The 23870-nt window shown below is 45.2% G+C and overlaps 1 protein-coding gene across 2 annotated transcripts in view; it reads left to right on the forward strand.

Moving 5' to 3' along the window:
* Positions 1 to 23870, forward strand: part of SUPT3H (SPT3 homolog, SAGA and STAGA complex component) — a 712666-nt gene that overhangs the window by 547369 nt on the left and 141427 nt on the right. For both annotated transcript variants that reach the window (XM_075341184.1, XM_075341185.1), the window contains one exon: positions 15943 to 16053. In XM_075341184.1, coding sequence (XP_075197299.1) covers positions 15943 to 16053 — 111 coding nt within the window. The remainder of the gene's footprint in view (positions 1 to 15942; positions 16054 to 23870) is intronic.

A 23870-nucleotide genomic window follows, 5' to 3' on the forward strand; every position in this document is an offset into this window, starting at 1 on the left:
TTAAGAATACATAACAAAAACCTGCTGACCGATTCTCTTCATAGACAGTGAAATATATCATGTAGCCTCCTTCAAAAGAGAGAACCACTTCGAAAATAAAGTAAAAAAATAAAATAAAAATTTTGTACATTGACCTAAACCCTCCACCCAGTCTGTGCTGCTGACCAGAATCCAGCTGTGATTTATACAAGATCTCAGCTGCTGACCAGAAGCCTGAAAGTCACTCAGCAAAATTGTGAACCTGGCAGAGCAGCCGCGGGGCACAGATGTGCTCCGGTCATCACCACAACCCCATGATTAATTCCGATCATGGCCAACCAAATGTTCCTGCTGCTGCCTACTCTTCCGCCTCTGGAAACAGAATGGCTGTAACTTACTGGCATCTATATGTAACATTTTCCTAGCAGATATTTTTGGTAACTTTTTTTTTTTTTCTTTAATTAAAATACAGGAGTAAATAATCATATTTACCATTAACCCTATAAAGACAGATTGTCAAATATTCTTCTAAACAAAATTGCCAATCTCATGTACGGTGATGTAGGTTCCATATGGTAGCATTATTGCGACACTATATTCTGATATTATTTAGACATAAAGGTATTATTTGGGTGCTGTACAGCAGTATGGAAGTATTAAGCTGGATCTGTCACTAGACGTCACAATATAAACAATACACATTCTAGACCTGATGAGGCCGGTGTATTGATTGTAAAAATCAATTTTGGAATCCCGGGAAATGTTCTAAAAAGAACATATTAGGCACGGAAATGTAGAATTACCAGACAGTCTCTTATATGGATTTTTTGTAAAGTGAGCACACTAGTGTCATCAGGTCCTCCTCTTCTTCCTCCTCCTCCTCTTCCTTCTCCTCCTCTTCCTTCTCCTCCTCTTCCTCCTCCTCCTCCTCCTCTTCCTCCTCCTCCTCCTCCTCCTCTTCTTCCTCCTCCTTCCTCCTCCTCTTTCTCCCCCTCCTTCCTCCTCCTCCTCTTCCTCCTCCTTTTCCTCCTCCTTTTCCTCTTCCTCCTCTTCCTCCTCCTCCTCTTCCTCCTCCTCCTCTTCCTCCTCCTCCTCCTCCTCTTCTTCCTCCTCCTCCTTCTTCTTCTTCCTCCTCCTCCTCATCATCCTCCTCCTCCTCCCCCTCCTCCTCCTTCCTCCTCCTCCTCCTCCTCCTCCTCCTCCTCCTCCTTCCTCCTCCTCCTCCTCCTCCTCCTCCTTCCTCCTCCTCCTCCTCCTTCTCCTTCTTCTTCTTCTTCTTCTTCTTCCTCCTTCTTCTTCCTTCTTCTTCCTCCTCCTCCTCCTCCTCCTCCTCCTTCTTCTTCTTCTTCCTCCTCCTCCTCCTCCTTCTTCCTCCTCCTCCTCCTCCTCCTCCTTCTTCTTCCTCCTCCTCCTCCTTCTTCCTCCTCCTCCTCCTTCTTCCTCCTCCTCTTCTTCCTCCTCCTCCCTTTCCTAGTCCTCATCCTCTTCCTCCTCTTCCTCCTCCTCCTTTTCCTCCTCTTCCTCCTCCACCTCTTCCTCCTCCTGCTCTTCCCCTTTCTTTTCCCTTCCCCTTCATCTTCCTTCTCCTTTTCCTCCGCCTCCTCTTCCTCCTCCTCTTCGTCCACCTCCTCTTCGTCCACCTCCTCTTCTTCCACGTCTTCCTCTTCCTCCTCCTCTTCCTCTTCCTCCCCCTTTTCCTCCTCCTGCTCTTCTTCCCCTTCCTCTTCCCCTTTCTTTTCCCTTCTCATTCCTCTTCCTCCTCCTCCTCTTCCTCCGCCTCCTCCGTTTGTGTTGTGAAATCTGGTGACGTGACAGATCAATTTGAATGCTGTTCTAAAAAAAGAAAATGTAACGTCATCAGAGATAACGGATATTTTTAATATAATGTATTATGCCCACTAGTAAGAAAAAGGTAGTTTGTAACACCATAGAACTTACTTGTGGCATCAGGGGGCGTCACTATAGTGAGTTCAGGGATTGTGGTCACACCCAGGTCCAAGAGCCAAGGGAGAACTCAACAGGTGCCTTGGCACATATGAAAGGACCCGTGATAGTTGGGTCCCCTTTTGGATATTTTGCAAAGAGGCTCTGAAGCCTCCAAGTTGCACCACTGACACGATCATCACTGTGCCTCTTACAAAGTAAAACTCCCCTTTTGTGCACTGTGTATATAGTAAAATTGCCCCATAAAAATATCAATTCCCTTTGAAAGTATCTTTGAAAGTAATAATGATCTCTTTTTGCCCTTTAAAAAGTAAAAAGCCCTGACTGCCCTTATAATATAACAATGCCTAACAATTAATATTGTCCTGAGTGCCCTTAAATTGTGATAGCGCCCCACATGTCCCCTGAACAATTGATAATGCCCAAAGTACCACTAAAGAGTAGTAATTCCCCTTAAGTACCCCCACGTATCATATTGGCCCCCACCTTGAGTTCCCAATATATGTTAATAATTCCCCCTGAATCTGCAATATATAGTGATAATGCCACCTGATTTCCTCACAGATAGTAATCATGTCCCCTGGACCCCCCAACAAATTGTAATAATGACCCCTGATTTCCCTCAGATATTATAATAATGCCCCCTAATCGTCCTCCCCCATATTGTAATAATGCCCCCTAATCGTCTCCCCCATATTGTAATAATGCCCCCTTATCACCCTCACATATTGTAATAATGCCCCCTGATCTTCTTCCCACATATTGTAATAATGTCCCCTTATCCCCCTCACATGTTGTAATAATGTCCCCTTATCCCCCTCACATGTTGTAATAATGTCCCCTTATCCCCCTCACATATTGTAATAATGTCCCCTTATCCCCCTCACATATTGTAATAATGCCCCCTTATCCCCCTCACATATTGTAATAATGTCCCCTTATCCCCCTCACATATTGTAATAATGCCCCCTTATCCCCCTCACATATTGTAATAATGCCCCCTTATCCCCCTCACATATTGTAATAATGCCCCCTTATCCCCCTCACATATTGTAATAATGCCCCCTTATCCCCCTCACATATTGTAATAATGCCCCCTTATCCCCCTCACATATTGTAATAATGCCCCCTTATCCTCCTCACATATTGTAATAATGCCCCCTTATCCCCCTCACATATTGTAATAATGCCCCCTTATCTCCCTCACATATTGTAATAATGCCCCCTTATCCCCCTCACATATTGTAATAATTCCCCCTGATCCCCCACATAAATTGTAACAATGTCTCTTGATCTCCCCCACATATTGTAACAATGCTCCCTGATCTCCCCCACATATTGTAACAATGCTCCCTGATCTCTCCCACATATTGTAATAATGACTACTGATCCCTCCACATATTGTAATAATGCCCACTCATCGCTCTGCATATTGTAATAATGCCCCCTGACTTCCCTAACATATTGTAATAATGCCCATGATCCTCCACATATTGTAAGAATGCCCCTTAATTCTCCCCACATATTGTAATAATGCTCATGGATTCCCATATATTGTAATAATGCCCCTTGATTCCCATATATTGTAATGCCCATGAAACTCCCCCACATATTGTAATAATGCCTCCTAATCCCCTCACATATTGTAATAATGCCTCCTAATCCCCCCACATTGTAATAATGCCCCTATTCCCTCCACATTGTAATAATGCCTCCTAATCCCCCACATATTGTAATAATGCCCCCTAATCCCCCCACATAATTTAATAATGCCCTTATCCCCCCCGCATTGTAATAATGTCTCCTGATTCTCCCACATATTGTACTAATGCCCTTATTCCCCCCACATTGTAATAATGCCTCCTGATTCTCCCACATATTGTAATAATGCCCCCCTGACCCCCCCATATGTAAATAATTCCCTCTCATTCCGCAATATATAATGCCCTTATTCCCCCCTCACATATTGTAATAATGCCTTCTAATCCCCCCACATATTTAAATAATTACCTCTGATTCTGCAATGTATAGTAATAATGCCCTTGATCCGCCCATACATGTAAATAATTACCCCTGATTCCGTAATACATAATAATAATGCCCCTATTCCCCTCACATATAGTAATAATGCCCCTGATCTCCCCCCTCGTATAGTAATATTAGCTCCCAGAGTTCTCTATATATTGTAATGCCCCCGATTCCCAACCCCAATAATGCCCTTGTGCTTACCCACAAAAAAAATAGCATGGCAGACAAAATCATAAAAAAATGTTATATATACTCGCCTAACCCCTGGATCCTGATCAGTCCGCTGGCAGAGGTGATGTCATCGCACCTTCTGTGCCAAAATCCTGACGTCCTGTATGTGCCCCTCCGTTCTTGAGGCTGGTACAGGTAAGAGTGGCGGCCTCTCCGGGTGAGCCCCACCGGGTAACGTTTCCCACCCTTGCCCTCTCCCTAGCTACGCTGGTGGTAAGGACCCACCATGGCAGATTACGGCCTGTAATATCCTAGCTCTAATTTATTGCTCTTTAGTAAAAGTAACTTTTACAGTGACATTTACAGAAGATTTGATGTAATTTTCTTTTCCATGTCCAACATGAATAATAAATAAAGAGAAACTCCATTTATTTTGCCAAATTTAAAATACTATTTCCTGGAAACGTAATAAGGTAATGATATGTATATACGAGCGGCTCTTGCCCAGGAATATATATACAACAACTGGAACGTTTGCATCAATTATCCCGCCGCTGACTGGCGCTGGGTCTTTTTTTAATTTTTTTTTTTTTTATATTTTCGTATCAATTTTTCAATAATGAATCTCTTCTAAGTGAGTCCGATGACCTTTTTTTTTTTTTTCTTTTTTTTTTTTCCATAAATGCAAAAGCAGACTGGGTAATTCCACGACAAAAAAAAAAAATCAAGGAGAAATGGTATTTTAATAGAGGAAAAATATGTTAGCAAATTAGTCTACAGGAGCCCGTGGAACAGTCATCAAAGGCCGGTTTTACAGCGGGACGAGCGCTGGTGCTGGTGGTCTAACCAAGCTTTGCCGTATGAGAAAAATATTAAACTGAACATTTTTTTTTTTTATATTTTTTCTTTTACGTGGTTTATGCAAATTGCAGTGCAAACATGAATGGCGTGTTATTTTTACCTCGCTTTGGAGTCTAGGTTATACAGTTTGTAGGAGATTAATTGTGACTATATTTGTCCTACTCTACAAGAGTTACTGTTTGCTAATTATTTCTGTTGGCAGAGCCGGGCTTTCGCGACCATTCTACCGGGACTTCATTCTTCCAGGTTCACTAGACAAGAAATTAAACTGATTTACTGCATTCATTCCAGTTGTTGGAAATAAACTCACTCGGGACCACGAGCTAAAAAAAAAAAAAAAAAAAGCGTCCTCCTGTCTGTGGCCTTATATTAGAAGGGACGGTATGTGGAAGTCATGCCTTGTGAAGGAAAACTTCTGTGGTACTAAAAGGTTTTCTATTTAACATTAGCACCTATTAAGAAGATAGGTGATAATTTGTGCATTGGTAGGTTTCCAACACTAGGCCTTCCAACAATCCCAAGAACAGGGCTCTGAATGCTTCATCCGAATAGAGCAGAGACCACTTGTGCGTATCCATTTTTCATGGGACTGTTCATGTTCAACGCTCGGTTTTCTTGGCAGTTCACTGAGAATAAATAGACAGGTAAGCTCCGGGGTATGTAACAAGACAAGACAGGGGTCTTTAGACTGGCCCTCAGACTTGAGACCCAGTGTTGTCCCTTATCTTGGAAGTTGGCTTGATGGTAGCCAGGTTTGAGCCCCCAGCATGACCCTAACTCCTGTCTGAACCCTGATCTTGCTCCTCCTCTCCCATACCCCTGGGGCGGGCCAGAAAACGCAAAGACAAAACCCCATGAATTGACATAGACAAGTGAGAACAGAAACTCGTACACACAGCACTCAAAACACATAGGAGAAAAAAAGTGTACTGGAGGACAACGAAAAGGGGAGGAAGTAACGCACAATAGGGGAACACTCACACGACTCAGAAGCGCAAAATGGATCACCATAAACAGGATAACCACCAAGACCGGGATCACTGAAGCCATCATCGGCACATACAGGAAGTAAGCTGCACTTTAAATAGGGAGGGGACAACTTCATGAGGCAATTAGCAACCTGAGCTCTTAGGTGCTGCTCACAAGTCTACAGGACTTAACTCTTGGAGAGTTGAAGACCAGTGAACCTGAACCAGCCAAAGACCAGCTTTGGTAGAACAATCCAGAAGCCTCAGGTTGCTTGTAAAGACTCTGTGGCGTGACGACGCTGTGCCAGCAGGTATGTACAGAGTTGAACATCACATGACACAGTTTATGCGCATGCACTGCCCCCGCTCAATTCCATGGCCAGTTCTTAGGATTATTTGAGATCCCAACAGTGAGACCCCCCAGTGATCAGCAAGTTGTTAGCTGTCCTGTTGATAGAGGCTATCTTTAAAGGTCCAGTCACACTAAGCAACTTACCAGCGATCCCAACAACGATAGGGATCGCTGGTAAGTTGCTAGGAGGTTGCTGGTGAGATGTCACACTGCGACGCTCCAGCGATCCCACCAGCAACCTGACCTGGCAGGGATCTCTGGAGCGTCGCTACACAAGTTGCTGGTGAGCTCACCAGCAACCAGTGACCAGCCCCCAGCGCCGCGTGGAAGATGCTGCGCTTGGTAACTAAGGTAAATATCGGGTAACCAACCCGATATTTACCTTGGTTACCACCGCACGGAGCTACACGTGCAGAGAGCAGGGAGCAGCGCACACTGAGCGCTGGCTCCCTGCTCTCCTAGTTACAGCACACATCGGGTTAATTAACCCGATGTGTGCTGCAGCTAAATGTGCACAGAGCAGGGAGCAGCGCACAATGCTTAGCGCTGGCTCCTTGCTCTCCTAGTTACAGCACACATCGGGTTAATTAACCCGATGTGTGCTGCAGCTACATGTGCACAGAGCAGGGAGCAGCGCACAATGCTTAGCGCTGGCTCCTTGCTCTCCTAGTTACAGCACACATCGGGTTAATTAACCCGATGTGTGCTGCAGCTACATGTGCACAGAGCAGAAGCCGGCACTGACAGTGAGAGCGGAGGAGGCTGGTAACAAAGGTAAATATCGGGTAACCAAGGACAGGGCTTCTTGGTTACCCGATGTTTACTGTGGTTACCAGCCTCCGCAGAAGCCGGCTCTTGCTGCCTGCACATTTAGTTGTTGCTGTCTCGCTGTCACACACAGCGATCTGAGCTTCACAGCGGGAGAGCAACAACTAAAAAATGGCCCAGGACATTCAGCAACAACCAACGACCTCACAGCAGGGGCCAGGTTGTTGCTGGATGTCACACACAGCAACATCGCTAGCAACGTCACAAAAGTTGTTCGTTAGCAGCGATGTTGCTAGCGATGTTGCTTAGTGTGACGGGGCCTTTAGGCTACGTGCATATTGAGTTTTTTGAGGCACTCAAGAGAACAAGTTTTTCAAGCCGTAGCGGCTTCAGGAAACTCATCTTTTTGGAGTTTTTTATTTCCTGAATATTTTTGAAAGGTTTTGGAAGTTTTTGTTTTTTTTTGCTGTTTTGTAGGCTTACGATTGGACAATACCTTCAGGATCTGCTTCAAAGGTGTGACATTTAGTTATTTTTTTTTTTTTTTTTTAAGCAAGCGTTTTCTAAAACTTCTTAAACTAGGGAAAAGAGAGCGCAATAGTCTTACCAGATTAAAAAATAGTGGTGTATACAAGATAACACTCACGTACCAGGGTTGTGCAAAGTCACAACCCCTATGAAGGTATCAAAGATGATGACGCCTGCAGCAGCCCCACGTGGGTTAACATACGGTGCTGGAGTGAAGAAGCGGGGTTAACACCGCGCTACCGCCAGTAAGGAGAAATGTTGATTAATAATAATAAATGCCTGTATTCCATAGGTCAGGTCTACACGTTTCAGGGATCCAGTCCCCTTCTTCAGGACCAAGACAATCAACAATATCATTATCCTGAAGAAGGGGACAGGATCCCTGAAACGCGTAGACCTGACCTATGGAATAAAGGAATTTATTATTATAAGTAATCAACATTTCTCCTTATTGGCGGTAGTGCAACGTTAACCCCGCTTCTTCACTCCAGTACCAAATTCTAAAACTTCTTAAAATGGATCTGTCAGTAGGATTTCACTCCCAAAAACTATTTATATGCACAAGTAGCTTTCAAAGACAAGTCAAGCAAGACCCTTACATGGCCAGTCCTTTTCTCCATCACTTAGAAATCCACTTTTGAGTTGATATGCAAATGAGGCTGAAGGATTATCTTAGAGATGAAACCTCTATCACTCCAGCTCTATTCTCTGTTCAGTGCCGCCTCCTCCTGTTTGACGGACAGCCAATATGCTGTGTGAATTCAGGAAAAGGAGCCTTCAGTTAAGCAGGAGGAGGCGTAGTCGGGCAAGGAATAGAGCTGGAGTGACAGAGGCTTCAGATCTACCATAGCTATTCAGCCTTATTTGCATATAATTTCAAACACTGATTTCTCAGTAATAGAGGAACAGACTGGCCATGAAAAGATATTGCTGAACTTGCCTTTGAAAAAGCTACATGTACATATAAATAGTTTGGGTGGGTAAAATCCTAATGACAGATCCCCTTTCAGGAGAAAAAAAAAAGCTTAAAAAACTGTTTATAAGAGCAGTGAAGTGGATTTGCCATAGAAATTAATAGTAAGAGTTTTCCAGCATTTTTTGAAGTATTTTTTGTGGAGAATTTTGGAGATGATTCACTCAAAAAACTCCTAAAAAAGACTAAGTTTGATGATGGTCTCAACGTTAGGAACAACCCTTTAAGGGTCCACCGTTTGTAAGTGTAGATAGGTATGAGGAATGCAGGTAGAGCGGTCTCCAACCCTACCGTCCCAAAAAATTAAACAGGTGGCAAGGGTTAAAGCCACTGGATGGTCACATATAGACACACAGAGTATAGATATCTTCCAATAGAACCAGCAACATGATGATTCATGTACTGTGTTTTCTGTCTTGTTTATGGGTGTTCATGAAGAATTGGTTTTCTGGTTGGCTCTATAGATGGGGACCTCAATATAGAGTCCTTTGCGTAAGCAGAATGACCATCCGTCATGTAGGGGGGAGGTCTGCATTACTTGTACTATGTCTACAATCCGTGACCTGTGGCTGAATATTTACAGCACATGTACAGTTTTTATTACACTTATTCATGAAATCAAAATAAACCTTTCTACCAGGTTCTACATCATGTGCTGGATGAACCTTTGGGGTTGTCCAGCCTGGGTTTGTGATTTAACAATAATGAAAATCACATACTCTCCTACTGATCCTTTGCTGATGCTGCAGTCCGCTGACTAGGTCCCCTGCAGGTCTTCTCTCTTCTGTTTACAATGTTGTAGATTGATAAATACAGCCAATCAGTGGCCATCCATTGGTTGCAGTGGTCAAGTGCTGACCAAAGTGGAAAAGAAATAGGAAACCCAGTGGGAACCAAGGCAGTGATACACAAGATAAGCGGTAGATCGGTAGGTGAGTATGTGCTATTTATTATTTTTAGTGCACCCCCCTCAGGTTCTTCCTAAAATAGAAGAGTGGGACAACCCCTGTAAAATATATCTCTGTGGCACTCCTAATGTCTCACTTGGGTGGAGAGACCTTCGGATAGCTCAACTTCTAGTGGGAGAGAGTGGACACCATAACCTTGTATCTGCAATCCTCCTTGGGAGCTTCCACAAGGTTTTCAATGAGCAGGACCGAGTCCCTTTTGCACGTTCCTCCCTTCTCAGGTTAAATCAGGGTAGTCTAATCGTAGGCCAGTACATCATACATACATTTGCGCACCCTGTCCTCTGAACTTGGTTGGAACAATGAGGTGCTGGTAGCAGCTTTCTGGGAGAGGCTGGCCAGTAGGACTAAAGACAAACTGGCCATCGAGTATTCCCACCTCCCTAGATGACTGTTTCCCTGGCAATCCGAATCGATCTCAGGTTTCAAGTACACAGCAGAGAGTTGACATGTGAGAAGAGATTGATGCCGCTGGCTCCATCCTTCCAAAGACCAATCATTCCACAGTCTTCTACATCTTCTGCCACTCCTAAGCCCATGCAAGTCGACCACTTCAAGTTGACTGAGCAATGACAAGAACATCGTCGTGCCAGGGGTCCTTGCTACTATTGCGGTAGCCCTTAACAGCTCATCTGCACCTGTCCCGAGAAGTCGGGAAACTTGTCGGAAATCTCTTAAGCCTAGCGAGTGTTGGAGTGGCAACCGTAGGTGAGGATAATACCTCTCTGCCACTGTCTGTGACGCGTGGAGAAAGTCGGTTTACTGAGGCTGCCTACCTGGATTCTGGTTCCGCTTGAAACTTCATGCAACAGGCCTTGCTGGATCGGTATCTGATTTCCATCTGACATCTTCAAATTCCTCTAATGGTTTCATCATTCAATGGAAGATCCCTAAATGAAGCTGTGCGTTTGTTTCGTGTTTGAGTAGGTGGAGGTGCAGATAGGAATTCTTCATATGGAGAGGATTGCGTTTTATGTGTTACCAAGCCTGTTACATCCAATAGCCGTGGCTGCAAATTCATGAGCCAGTCCTAGACTGGAGAACCAGTGAGGTGCTCCTTTGGGGACAGTCCTGTCACAAGAGGTTCCTCGTCCCTATTCGTCCAGTCTAACCACTGGTGTCAGTCTACTGTAGTCTGTTGGCTCTGCCACCCATTTACTGGTCTTTCACTGACATCTCTGATAAGAAGATAGTGTAGACATTACCTCTACATAGGCCGCATGATTGTCCCAGGTAGCGTATAACCTGATGTGCATAAATCAGGAGGACGAATGGAAGACCACCTTTAACACTTGAGGTGGGCATTACGATTACTGTGTTAAGCCATTTGGGCTTAGTAATGCCTCAGTAGTTTAAAAAATTCTGAAACTACATCTTTTGTGACCTCCTCTACTCTTGTGTATTTGATTATATGGATGACATACTGGTCTTCTCTATTGATCCACCTACTCATAGGAGGAATGTTCGCCAGGTCTTGTAGAGACTCAGGGAGAATTGCGTGTATGCCAAATTTGAAATATGCATCTTTGAGCAGACCACCAAATGACTTTGGAGGAGTGGCAATATCTACTCAAAGCTGCTGTCCCCCCCATCGTCATTTACACCGACCACAAGATCACTTGGCTTACCGGCAATCTGCACAGAGGCTAAATCACTACCAAGTACGATGTTCGCTGGTTTTCACCCCCTTTGACTTTGTTCTTCATGTCCAGCAGACAAGAATATCAAGACGGACATACTCTCTAGGTCCTTTTTATCTATCAACCGAGGAAAAGCCTCAACATACAGTATAATTGAGCCCTTTAAGATAGTTATGAACGTTTGTTGTTTTTCACTTGCGAAAATATTCAGATAGGAAGCACGTTCTGCTGTGGGGTCACTCATCGAAGCTGGCCGAGCGGTCATGATGTGCCGAAAAAGACGACTCTTCTTTATCTCGCAACTTTATTGGTAGCCAACCATGCAGAGAGATATTGTTTCTGCCTATCCCTCGTGTGCATGAAACAAAACCCCTAAATATCTTCCGTCTGGATGGCTGTTACCACTTCATTTCCCTTGTGCTCAATAGCTGCACATTGTGATGTATTTTTATCATAGATCTTAATGTGTTTTCTGGATGCTCCATCATATGGGATGTGGTGGATTGCTTCTCAAAAATAGATCAGTTTACTCCTCTGTCTGCTCTACTATCGCTCCCTTACTCGCAGAAAAGTTAATCCTGCACATCTTTTGCCTCCACGGGTTACCACTTCAAATCGTATCCAATAAGGGCGTCCAATTCACATCCAGGTTCTTGAGAACTACCTGTAAGCTTCCTAACGTATCCTTGGACTTCTCTTCTGCTTCCCACCCTCAGTCCAACGGCCAGGTGGAGCGAATTAACTAGATCCTTACTAATTTACTGTGGCACTTTACCAATGCATACAACAACAACTGGGTCAAGATTTTGCCTTGGGCGGCGTTCTCGTATAACAGTCATGTCAGTGAGGCATTGGCGAGTTCTCCATTCTTCATTGTGTATGGTCAACAGAATAATATTCAATTTCCTTTGATTACCATTTCTGGCATCCTTGAAAGCCAATGCTGTCAAAAAGAACTCCGGAATCTGTGAGGACACCAAAGCCACTCTTGTGAAGTTGTCTGAACCGGTGAAGAAGCATGCGGACGAAAGACGCTTGGATCTGCCTTGTTTTCAGCCAAGAGACAAGGTTTGGCTTTCCTAGAGGTACATCCGCCCAAAGATGCCATTTTATAAGCTGTATCCTCACTTTGTTGGTCCTTTTGAGATTCTCAAGCAAATTAATGCTGTGTCTTACAGCTGAAGCTTCCAGCCTCATTACTTATACCTAATTCCTTCCATATATCTGTTCTCAAGGCAGTCGTTCTGAGCTGCTTCTTCAAGGAATGAGCAACTTCAGTATACTGTGTGTCTTTCACCTGCTAGTCTGTTGTCAGGTCCCTGTGACCTAGTATTCTGCCTGAACCGGTCCTGTACTGACTGCCTGAATCCGAATCTGTCCTGTCTGTCTGATACCGAACCTGTCCATTCTGAATCAGAACCTGTCTGTACTTATAACCCGATCCAGTCTGTGTACCTAAACCCGTGGTCCGGTCTCTACCCAAATCCGGTCCTGTCTGAATCAGCCATTTCGTCTGAGCCAATACCAGTATCCAGTCCTGCCTGTTACCTTGAGCCCTGTACTTGCGTCCATGTCTCCTGGGGTCAGCTACTGCAGTCTGGGGACTGCCTTGGAGTGCTACCTGGTGTCTACCAGCACAGCTAAGTCCAACCTCACCATCAGAGGCTCTGCTGAATACCCCCCAGGCACTTAGTCAAGCCCCTCCACTGTAAGCCCGCTCTGTGGTGCAGTGGGTCCACACTCGCGTGCGTGGCAACTGCCTTGTAACTCAATATCTGGCTCATTATTGGTTTAGGAGGTCTCGCTTTGAATTGTTACAAGGCAGGATATTGGCTTACCCCACATCAGGTGGATCTCCGCTAGGACATCCAGTATCATGAAAACATGGAGTCAAAGGTCTCTGACCCTGCCAACCAGTACCAGCCTCACTGGGAGTCTTGCTGCTTAGACCCTCATTGTTCCCGAGAACTGGAGATAGCCAAGTACAGCACTTGGCTTTTTTTCAACAGTCCTATAAACAGCCAATGGCGTTCTCGGCATTTCTGGCACTCCTAGTGGTCGGACGTTCATAGATCAGTAAGTTATCCCTTATCCAATTAATAGGAGAGAACTCATCTTTCCAAAACGCTCAATAAAATGGTTTCACATCGAAGTTTGCTGACCTCTCTAGTTATAGACATGCAGTGACCATTATGAGATGGCCAGCGGACCTGAAGTGACTCATTGGTTCTGTCATTAGACATGGCACAAACAGGAGACGTTTGGTCATTTAATAGGGCATTTATGCCGTGTTTGTGTACATGTGGCCATAAGACATGGATACATAGAGATATTTATTCACCTGGAACACTCGGCGTAGAATAAAGTAGTCAGTTGAGGCTCCGATCAAACCAAGGCTGGAAGATTGTGGTTTTGTAATGTTCCACCATATATAACAAGGCGCTTGTTCACTTCTATACTTCTGGGCTGCTTGTTGGCTGCGCTGCGTTTGTTGTTGGTTCTCCACAGAGGTGTTTATAGAAAAAAAATAGACAATACAGGAAAACATTAATATATACTAGTCTACCTCTGAACAGGACAGCTGAGGGTCTGCTTAGGACCATTACTGAAATTATTGATGATTGTGAATAGTTATTTTATTTTAGGAAAATAATTTGCAGCTGTTATTGACCTTCATATCTTTATAAGATTTTACGTGTCCTCCTGCAACTTTTTCTAAATCCTTCACGCCAACACATGGCTTTCCAACCATAAATGGGCTGAAATCTGGCCAGCGCTTACATCTGTCACCTATATATGCATTGGGGCTTGTCTGGGTTCTCTCCATTCTTCTCACATCCTAACATAGAATAAAAATACCCCAAAAAGTTTCCTATAGTGAGTTTATACAAAGGTCTCCACTAAATGTCCTTTTGGTCTCCATTTGGCTGGTAGACGCCCTTAAAATAAAAAAAGCTTTCTGACTTTTTAAGCATCAGACACCATAAGGTTTTAAGCACACTATACAGATTTGTTTCCAATGTGTACATTAAACTGAGGGTCATAGCATAACGCGAACAGGACTTTTGTTCCTGAATTGGGTTTTATTCAAAGCTCTGAATTCCCTCAGTTCTCTTCATAGGGGAATGATTTTATACCTGCCCTGAGCACTAGAAAACTATGTTCATCTGTTCAGGACAGGCTCTTTTTTATTTTGGATTGTCCTCCTGATAAAGTGGTTATAGTGGTTTAGAGACAGTCATCGGAAGTCCAGTCATCGGAAGTCCAGTCATCGGAAGTCCAGTCATCGGAAGAGAGACGGTCAAGATGGCCTCCAAGATTCAGTCAGAAAAATAAAGGTTCTTTCTCTAGATTCTCTACATAACCTAATAGGGCTCAATATCTAGCACACAAGGCTATTTTTATTATCGTCCCCCAGTTCTAAGAAAGGTTTTGTAGCACGGTGTGAATGTATTATTGTATTTGTAGTATATGCTATAAGTATGTGCCTCTAGGCTAATGACAATGTAAAACAGCCACCAATCGTTCTAACGGTTCAGTTAAGTCAGTTGCCTTTCCCGTTCCATTGTACTTGTTCATGTGTCGTCCATTTTTTTTTCTCAAATGCATATAGTTTCGTTGATCCATACACCTCCGTTTTGAAATTTGAACCATGTCTTCGATATGTGAGACTCAGAGCAGGTCCTTTTCTCCTCCGTTTTGTGGATCAGCAGTGCATGTGCTCGACCCCTGCTCCCTTCATTCCTTGTGGGGCTGCTGAGCGCTGCCCTTAGCTTTTTTCAGCAGTTGTGTAGGGAATGAATGGACCGGCTGTTCGGCATCTGAACTGCCCCGCCATTTTATAATATGTATAAAAATTCCCTAATTTGTAGAGTTGTGCGTGTCTTCGTAGTTGAACACCCACCGATCAGCGAGTTATCATCTATCCTGCAGACAGCCACTGGAAAACCCAATTGAAGAATATTGTCCAGTATCCTCATCTCTGGGTCAAATTGTCCCTTCTACTGGAGGCCCAATCCTGTCCTACATTACACAAGTAAATCATTGGTTGCATAATTCTTTTTTTGCCCTGTGGTGGGTACTGCAGATTAATTGAACATGTTACAGATTTTCCTACCGATTACAGCCAATCATCAGGGGTCCAGTAGGTGGAGACACTTTATTATTTGCTTATTGTAAAGGATCTTTCTACCAAAATTTGTAAGTTCTTAATCATTGGGTGTTGCGAGTCTGAGACCCTCATTGATCCTCTCTAGGGATGGGGCAAAAGCTGCTAGCTCAAGCTTGAGTGGAGCCTTGTACAGGCCCCATATATTTGCCTTTATACCACTTGATGGGACTTCAGTAGAAGCTAATCAATTCTACTAGTTCCTTAGAGAAAATGGTGGGGGTCTCAGGTTGTGGACCCCTATTGATTGACTTTACTAAAAGAGGCTAAAACATATGAAATATAACTTTATAGATTGGTGTCCTGACTTTTTGTTTTGCTTCTTTCTCTGGACTCATCACATGGGGCCCCTGTCCTCTTAATGGGTAAGGACCCCAGAAAGTGAGGTTCTCTGTACAAAAACTAGATAGAACTTTCATGTTATCACCTTGGATACTTTCAGCAATTATTTCATGATGGACGATGTGGTAGAAAGTACTGAAAGGGAATAAAATCTCATGACATGAGTGAGGCTGAGCTTGAACGTCTCTACGTGCTGAGGTCCCGTTGAATGTTTCTCATTTAATAGCAGCTTGGGTCCTTTTTGTGTTGCAGAGCGCTGCAGCTGGTGGGATTGAGTCAAACAGCGATGCCATCCAGCCTAGCCACATCAGAGAGGCCATACGACGCTACGGCCACAAGATTGGCCCGCTCTCCCCATTCACGGTACGTAATAACAGACTAGGAAAAAAAAGTTATATTTGTAATCTTTAGGAGATTTCATCTTCAAGTGGTCTTATGAAGAAGCCTTGGAATTGTTCAGAGCAATTTGTGGTTACTGTAATTTTCTCTGCAGAAAAAAAAAAATGAAATATTTTCTCCCGGGAAATAAAACTTTGTAATTTCTGTCTCTTTTTTGGAATCATAAATGCATTTTTTAGTCCATGTATTTATATTGTCGATGTATTAGGCACACATGAAGTCGAAATTTTAGCATTTTTGCTCAAAATCAAAGCTATTTCACAGACATACTTCCCTGACGACATTTAAAGAGGACCTATCATCAGGGCAAAAGTGGCCACATATTTTTAACCTTATATTATTCCCGCAGTTTCCCCGAATATTCTGTTTTTAATTTGTTTTTGTTTTTTTTAATCCACCATATGTTTCCTGAGATAAGGGCCTTCACAGTTAGGGATGAGTGAACCCATGAAAGTTGGGATGTTCCGGTTTTGTCCGTATCTTTGTTCAAAGTTTGGTTCGGGGCCCAGACTTGACCATTAAACCCAAGTCCCAAACTTCTGTGCTGTAAAATGGTCGTAGTGAGGGCTAGGGGGCTACAAAAAGAAGCAAAATGGGGGCAATTTCCATGCAAGCATGTGGATATGGAATTAAGTTTTGATAACCAAGTAAAACAGATGGCTACGGGCTGCTGCTCTCTCACTTCCTACGTTCGAAGGCAGGAAGAGTGAAGCCGGCGCTGATTGTCCTTCAGGATCATGTGACGGAAGACTGTTACGCGATCCTGGGAGAGACGGTGGAACCGTCGCTGAGTAGAGTTGTTACTACTTGAAAAGGGAAAAACATACGGATTGAGTAGTGGAAACCCCCTTTAACAGATGTTATCACATAGTCTTTGTAAAAGCAATCACTGTTGCTTTTTACTGTTTAGTAAAATTTGCAGCTACGGTATTCTTAATAGTGACAGTTTACTTTTCTTATGTTAATTGCTCGTTACAGCCCGACCACTGATACCGTGTAACTTGTAAGCAATGCAGTGCGGTTGGCCGGGATTGAGAGATAATATTGCTCTCCAGCTTTTAAGTAGTGGTTAACACTAGAAGTCCCAAAGAGAGGTCATTTAGCAATTCTTCCTTTGGAACCCAGAGATGGGTCGAATGACCTGAAGGATTTTAGCTAACATCCTATAATCACCGTCTTCTGTTCTGTAATTAAGGCCATTACTGTCGCACCACAGGAGGTTGTTGTTTTCCATTGAGTTTAGCCATTTAGTTTCTAGTTAGTTCTATTCAGTTTGGACTAAGGCGGGCTTTGCACGCTGCGACATTGGTAACAATGTGTTACCGACGCTGCAGCGATAGTCCACGCCCCTGTCGCAGGTGCGATATCTTGTGATTGCTGCTGTAGCGAACATTATCGCTACGCTAGCTTCACATGCACTCATCTGCCCTGCGACGTCGCTCTGGCCGGCGAACCACCTCCTTACTAAGGGGGCGGGTCGTGCGGCGTCATGGCGACGTCACACGGCAGGCAGCCAATAGAAGCGGAGGGGCGGAGATGAGCGGGACGAAAACATCACGGCCACCTCCTTCCTTCAGCATAGCTGGCCGGGACGCAGGTAGATGTTCCTCGCTCCAGCGGCTTCACACACAGCGATGTGTGCTGCCGCAGGAACGAGGAACAACATCGTATCGTCGCAGCAGCGGCATAATGGAAATGTCGGACTGCACACCGATCATACAATAACGACGCTTTTGCGCTCGTTAATGGTATGTAAAAGGCTTTACACACTACGATGTCGACAGTGACGCCGGATGTGCGTCACTTTCGATTTGACCCCACCGACATCGCACCTGCGATATCGTAGTGTGCAAAGTACCCCTAAGGGTCATTTGACCTTCTTTCGGGACTTCAGGGGGGAGCTTGAAATTTCTGGGACTTTTAGTTTTAAAAAGCTCAGTAAAAAAAGAGTTTGTATGCAATCTGTATGTTCAGCCACTACTGCTTGATATCAGTGGTGGTCAGTCACCTACACAACGAGTTGTATTCAGGAAAAACATAATATCTCAAGAACGACTACAAATTTTAATAAACATTTGATTATAAAAGTGCTTGTTTTTTCAAGTATTATCCAAAAATACCTATCTAGGACATTATAAAATAACCCTTTAAAGTACTGAAATATGAAATGTAAGAGTTCTAGAGTAGACGAAGAAAGTGGGGATTTCCATCGATGCGCGGCTGTACTCTGCTCTTAAAACAGATGCAACAGATTGCAGAAATGATGTAGTTATTAAGTCAACTATTTTAACTGGTGTAGAAGGGGAAAATTTTATTTCATAATTTGAGATTATTTTTTTTTTCGACTACTACATCTTTTTTTTAATTTTTCCTCTACATATTTTTTCGACAAAACTACGGTACATTACTACAGTATGTTTATTTAGCCCAAAAAAAATTGGGCGGAATTACTTTCCATGTTCAATATCAAACTAGACAGTCCGAAAAATGTGCCAAATTTATTACAGTGGCTTCTGCTGGATGTTGAATTTGGGGCATCTTCAAACATATCTAGTCTAAACATACACCTTTGTTTGGTTGGTTGGTTGGTTGGTATAGGGTTGATCATCGATCCAGTCTCAGATCACAATGCTCGGACTGACCGCCTCTCTCCTGAACCGAAAGTGACAGTCTCATAGAAATATATGAAGCTTTCATACTTGGGTCAGGAGATGCATGGCCAGTCCGAGCATTGTGATCCGAGATCAGACCGGTGATTATATGGTCTGTATGAGAACTTGATAATTGTATAGCTTAATATATTTAACCTCTGAGTTAGGACAATCTGCCCTGTGACTACAAGGCTCTCCGCATTCTCCTGCTCTATCATTCAGAAAGTCAACTTAAAAAACCTTCCATCTTTATTATCAATGTAGAGTTTTGGGTTGTTAAGGGTTGGCAAGTCATATATATTTGTATGTGTGTGCATATATATATAATTTGTGTACTGTATATAGACATATAGTTGTGTGTGTATGTATGTATATATATAATTATTTATTGTTATAGCACCATTTATTCCATGGCGCTTTACAAGTGAAAGAGGGTATACGTACAACAATCATTAACAGTACAAAACAGACTGGTATAGGAGGAGAGAGGACCCTGCCCGCGAGGGCTCAGTCTATAGGAGGAGAGAGGACCCTGTCCGCGAGGGCTCACAGTCTATAGAGAATGGGTGATGGCACAATAGGTGAGGACAGAGCTGGTTACGCAGTGGTGTATTGGACTTAGGGTTATTGTAGGTTGTAGGCTTGTCGGAAGAGGAGGTTCTTTAGGTTCCTCTTGAAGCTTTCCATGGTAGGGGAGAGTCTGATATGCTGAGGTAGAGCATTCCAGAGTATGGGGGAGGCGCGGGAGAAATCTTGTATGCGATTGTGGGAAGAGGAGATAAGAGAGGAGTGGAGAAGGAGATCTTGTGAGGATCTGAGGTTGAGTGCAGGTAGGGACTGGGAGACTAGGTCACCGATCCATGGAGGAAACAGATTGTGGATGGCTTTGTATGTCATGGCATGTCTGTCATGTATATATGTGTGTGTGTATATATGTGTATATATATATCTATATGTGTGTGTATATATATATATATATATATATATGTGTGTGTGTGTGTGTATGTATATGTATATGTATATATATATATATATATATATATATATTTGATTGTCCATGTGCAGTCATACTTGTTCCCCACTTCTTGATAACAGTGAGCAAGATGTAAGGGCTAAATGTAAAGGAGTGTGACTGCTGCATCAGACTACACCAGAGGGGGATATGGTTGTGGTCTGTTACCATGGAGACTCATATACACACACGTATAGGAGCTGTAGACTCCGAATGGTAGTCTATTTTCAATGTAAAATTTGCAGAGATGCTTTGTATTTCTTTTTCTAATAATTCATATTGGTTGCAAAGGTGGAGAAATCCATAATCTGGCATCCATTGAATTGGATGACATTCAGTATGGAGGGAAAAGTGGCATTTTATATTGTCTTTGCGGTCATAGTTATTTGATCTGTTGTAGCCTTCTATTGTAATTCTTTCTTTTTTTTTTTTTTTTTACATTTTTCCGGGTTCTCATTTTTCAGAAATTACATTTTTCTTCATCGTTCCTTATGGGAGACCCAGACCATGGGTGTATAGCTTCTGCCTCCGGAGGACACACAAAGTACTACACTAAAAGTTTAGCTCCTCCCTCCGAGCATATACACCCCCTGGATGACAAATCTAACCAGTTTCAATGCTTTGTGTTCAGGTCACACACACACATGCATTCTCTGATTTTTGATTTTTGATTTTTTGATTTCAAAGATTTGGAAGAAAAGTGGGTCCAGTCTGGACTCCCGATATGTCCCTTCTCACCCCACTGTGTCGGCGGTGCTGTTAAGGTTGACTTTACAAGGCTGAAGCCTTCACATGCCGCGCTCCTTCACCATCCCCTGAGGCTCTGGCTTGAAGTGGGAGCCCTCACGGTTCTCTCTGCTTTGCAGGAGACCGGTCTCCATCCGCAGCCCTGTCAGGATCCTGCCGGACGGAGCGTTTACCCCCCCCCCCAGGGACATGGCCCTGCGTCTCATAAGCTAAGTATTGAGACGTTATTCAGGGGCCCCTTGTACATTTATTGAGGGGGGAGTGTGTTTGTTAACCTTGCTGTGATTTCCGGCCGGTTCTCTGGGTTTTTCCTGAGAACCGCGCCGAGGGTGCCTGCTCGTCGGCCGCATGTAAAAATCTAGGCCCCGGCTTCAGTTGCGGCCTAGTTTCGTTTTCAGCTTCCCCTGCATGTCATTCATGCAGGGGAACAGTGCGCGCCGCCCACCGGCCGTTCAGCAGAGGGGAGGGCACTCCTCTCTGAGGAGATGTTTCCCTCCCCTGTATCTCTCCTTGGCCCTCCGGTTCCCGCTCTTGGGTTAATCCCCGCCCCCCCTCCTCACTCCAGCGCCATTTTATCAGCGTTCTCACACTGATCGGCCCTGGCTGCTGCAGCTGCTGCATCCACTGGGGTCCGAGCTGTGGAATCCGGAGGGCAAACAAAAACCGGTCTGGTAAGCCACAACCTCTGGTTGTGGGCTTTATTATACACTCTCAGGGGGTCATTCTAAAGGAGTGTATTCTTACTGCAGAGCCTCCACCTCAGCAGCATGTCTGTCACTAGGAGCAAGGCTGCAAAGCTGTACTCTATATGCACTGCATGTCAGCTCATTCTGCCTGAACCGAGCACATATCCACATTGTGATGCCTGCTCTAACATGGTGGTGCCTCAGCCTGGAGCCTCCTCAGGGGTCCCTCCAGCTGCTCCGGCCCCGGTGGCAGAACCCCCGGCTTGGGTAGCATCTTTTTCCAGAGCTATCTCCCAGTCTTTTGCCGACTCCATGGGACAGCTGTCCCGGACTCTGCTGACCATGCATCAGCCCCCTTCTCAGGGCGCCTCTGCCGCTCCGACTCGCTCTGCAGAGCTAACAGAGCATGTTTTAGGACCCCGTCCTCCTAAACGGAGACGCAGGGACTCTTCTCCTTCCTCGTCCCACGGCTCTGATTCACAAGCTGAATTGCAGGGCGAGGAGGATACTTTTACTGTGGGCTCAGACGCTACCTCTATGTACCCCATTGATTTATCTGAGGGTGATGCGGATGTTAGTGACTTGATTGCATCCATTAACTCCGTTCTGAACCTCAATCCACCAGCGTCAGAGGAACAAGCCTCTCTGGTAGAAAAACACCAGTTTACCTCACCTAAGAGAGCAAGGAGTACGTTTTTTAACCACTCCAGTTTTCAGGCTACTGTTACCAAGCCCAGGGCCTGTCCTGACAAACGCTTCCCAAAGCGTAGTTCTGATGACCGTTTTCCCTTTCCACCAGAAGTGGTCAAGGAGTGGGCTCACTCACCAAAGGTAGACCCTCCGGTGTCTAGAATCTCGGCCCGGACAGTTGTATCTGTGGCCGATGGCACCTCTCTTAAGGATCCCACTGACCGCCAGGTTGACCTTCTGGCCAAATCTGTATATGAGGCGGCAGGAGCCTCGTTCTCCCCGTCCTTTGCAGCAGTGTGGGCTCTTAAGGCAGTATCTGCTTCTCTGGCGGAGATACATTCTCTCGCCAGGGACTCTATACCCGAGATGGTTGCCTTAACTTCCCAGGCTTCGGCTTTTTCATCCTATGCCATGTCTGCCATTCTGGAGGCTTCTCACCGCACTGCGGTGGCTTCCGCTAATTCCCTCGCTATCCGCAGGATCTTGTGGCTTCGAGAGTGGAAAGCAGACGCTTCTTCCAAGAAGTATCTTGCTGGGCTCCCCTTTGCTGGGTCCCGGCTGTTCGGTGAACAACTGGATGAAATTATTAAGGAAGCTACTGGCGGGAAGAGTACTTCCTTGCCACAAACTAAAACCAGGAAACCTGTCCAGGGCAGGAACCAGTCGAGGTTTCGTTCCTTTCGTTCCTCTAACTGGTCATCCTCTAAGCCCTCAGCTTCGTCCACTAACTCAGCCAAGGATCGCAAACCCAGCTGGTGCGCGAAGACGCGTCCTCAGAAGAACGGAGGAGCCGCTGCCACTAAGGCAGCCTCCTCTTGACTATCTGGCTGCGCCAGCAATGTCCTTGGTCGGTGGCAGGCCCTCCCACTTTGGCGACGTGTGGTTTCAGCACATCTCCGATCAGTGGGTGCGGGATATCATCTCCCATGGCTACAGGATAGAATTTTCTTCCAGCCCGCCAAACAGATTTTTTATGTCCACTCCCCCCTGCTCCAAAGCCGCCGCCTTCTCACAGGCCGTGGCATCCTTGCAGGCCAACGGAGTAATTGTTCCGGTTCCCGCCCGGGAACGGTTCAGAGGTTTCTACTCAAACCTCTTCCTGGTCCCCAAGAAGGACGGTTCCTTCCGGCCCATCCTGGATCTCAAGCTTCTCAACAAGCATGTTCAGGTGCGGCACTTTCGCATGGAATCTCTGCGATCGGTCATTGCCTCAATGACCCAAGGAGATTTTCTAGCATCCATCGACATCAGAGATGCTTATCTGCATGTGCCAATTGCAGTTTCACACCAGCATTGGCTACGCTTTGCAATCGGAGAGGAACATTTCCAATTCGTGGCTCTCCCCTTCGGGTTAGCCACGGCCCCTCGTGTGTTCACCAAGGTCATGGCAGCAGTGGTTGCGGTTCTGCATCTCCAGGGGTTGGCAGTAATCCCCTACCTGGACGACCTTCTAGTCAAGGCCTCATCCAGTGCAGACTGTCAGCGGAGTGTCTCGCTCACTCTCGCCACGCTCGTTCAATTCGGGTGGCTTGTCAATCTGCCCAAGTCCACTCTGACCCCGACCCAGGAACTTACGTACCTAGGGATGCAATTCGAGACTCTGCCGGCACTTGTGAAGCTGCCCTTAGTCAAACAGCAGTCCCTTCATCTGGTGGTGCGTTCTCTGTTGAAGCCCCGCCATCATTCCATCAGGCGCCTCATGCAGGTGCTGGGGCAGATGGTGGCGTCAATGGAAGCGGTTCCCTTTGCCCAGTTCCACCTGCGTCCTCTGCAGCTGGACATTCTCCGCTTTTGGGACAAGTGGACCTCTTCCTTGCACAGGCTAGTGGCTCTGTCGCCACAGGCCAGGAGCTCTCTTCAGTGGTGGCTTCGGCCCCTCTCTCTGTCTCAGGGACGCTCCTTCCTGACTCCGTCCTGGGTGATCCTCACCAAGGACGCCAGTCTCTCCGGCTGGGGAGCAGTATTTCTCCACCACCGAGCACAGGGCACTTGGAC

Source organism: Anomaloglossus baeobatrachus, chromosome 3, assembly GCF_048569485.1.
Source record: "Anomaloglossus baeobatrachus isolate aAnoBae1 chromosome 3, aAnoBae1.hap1, whole genome shotgun sequence".
Lineage (NCBI taxonomy): Eukaryota > Metazoa > Chordata > Amphibia > Anura > Aromobatidae > Anomaloglossus > Anomaloglossus baeobatrachus.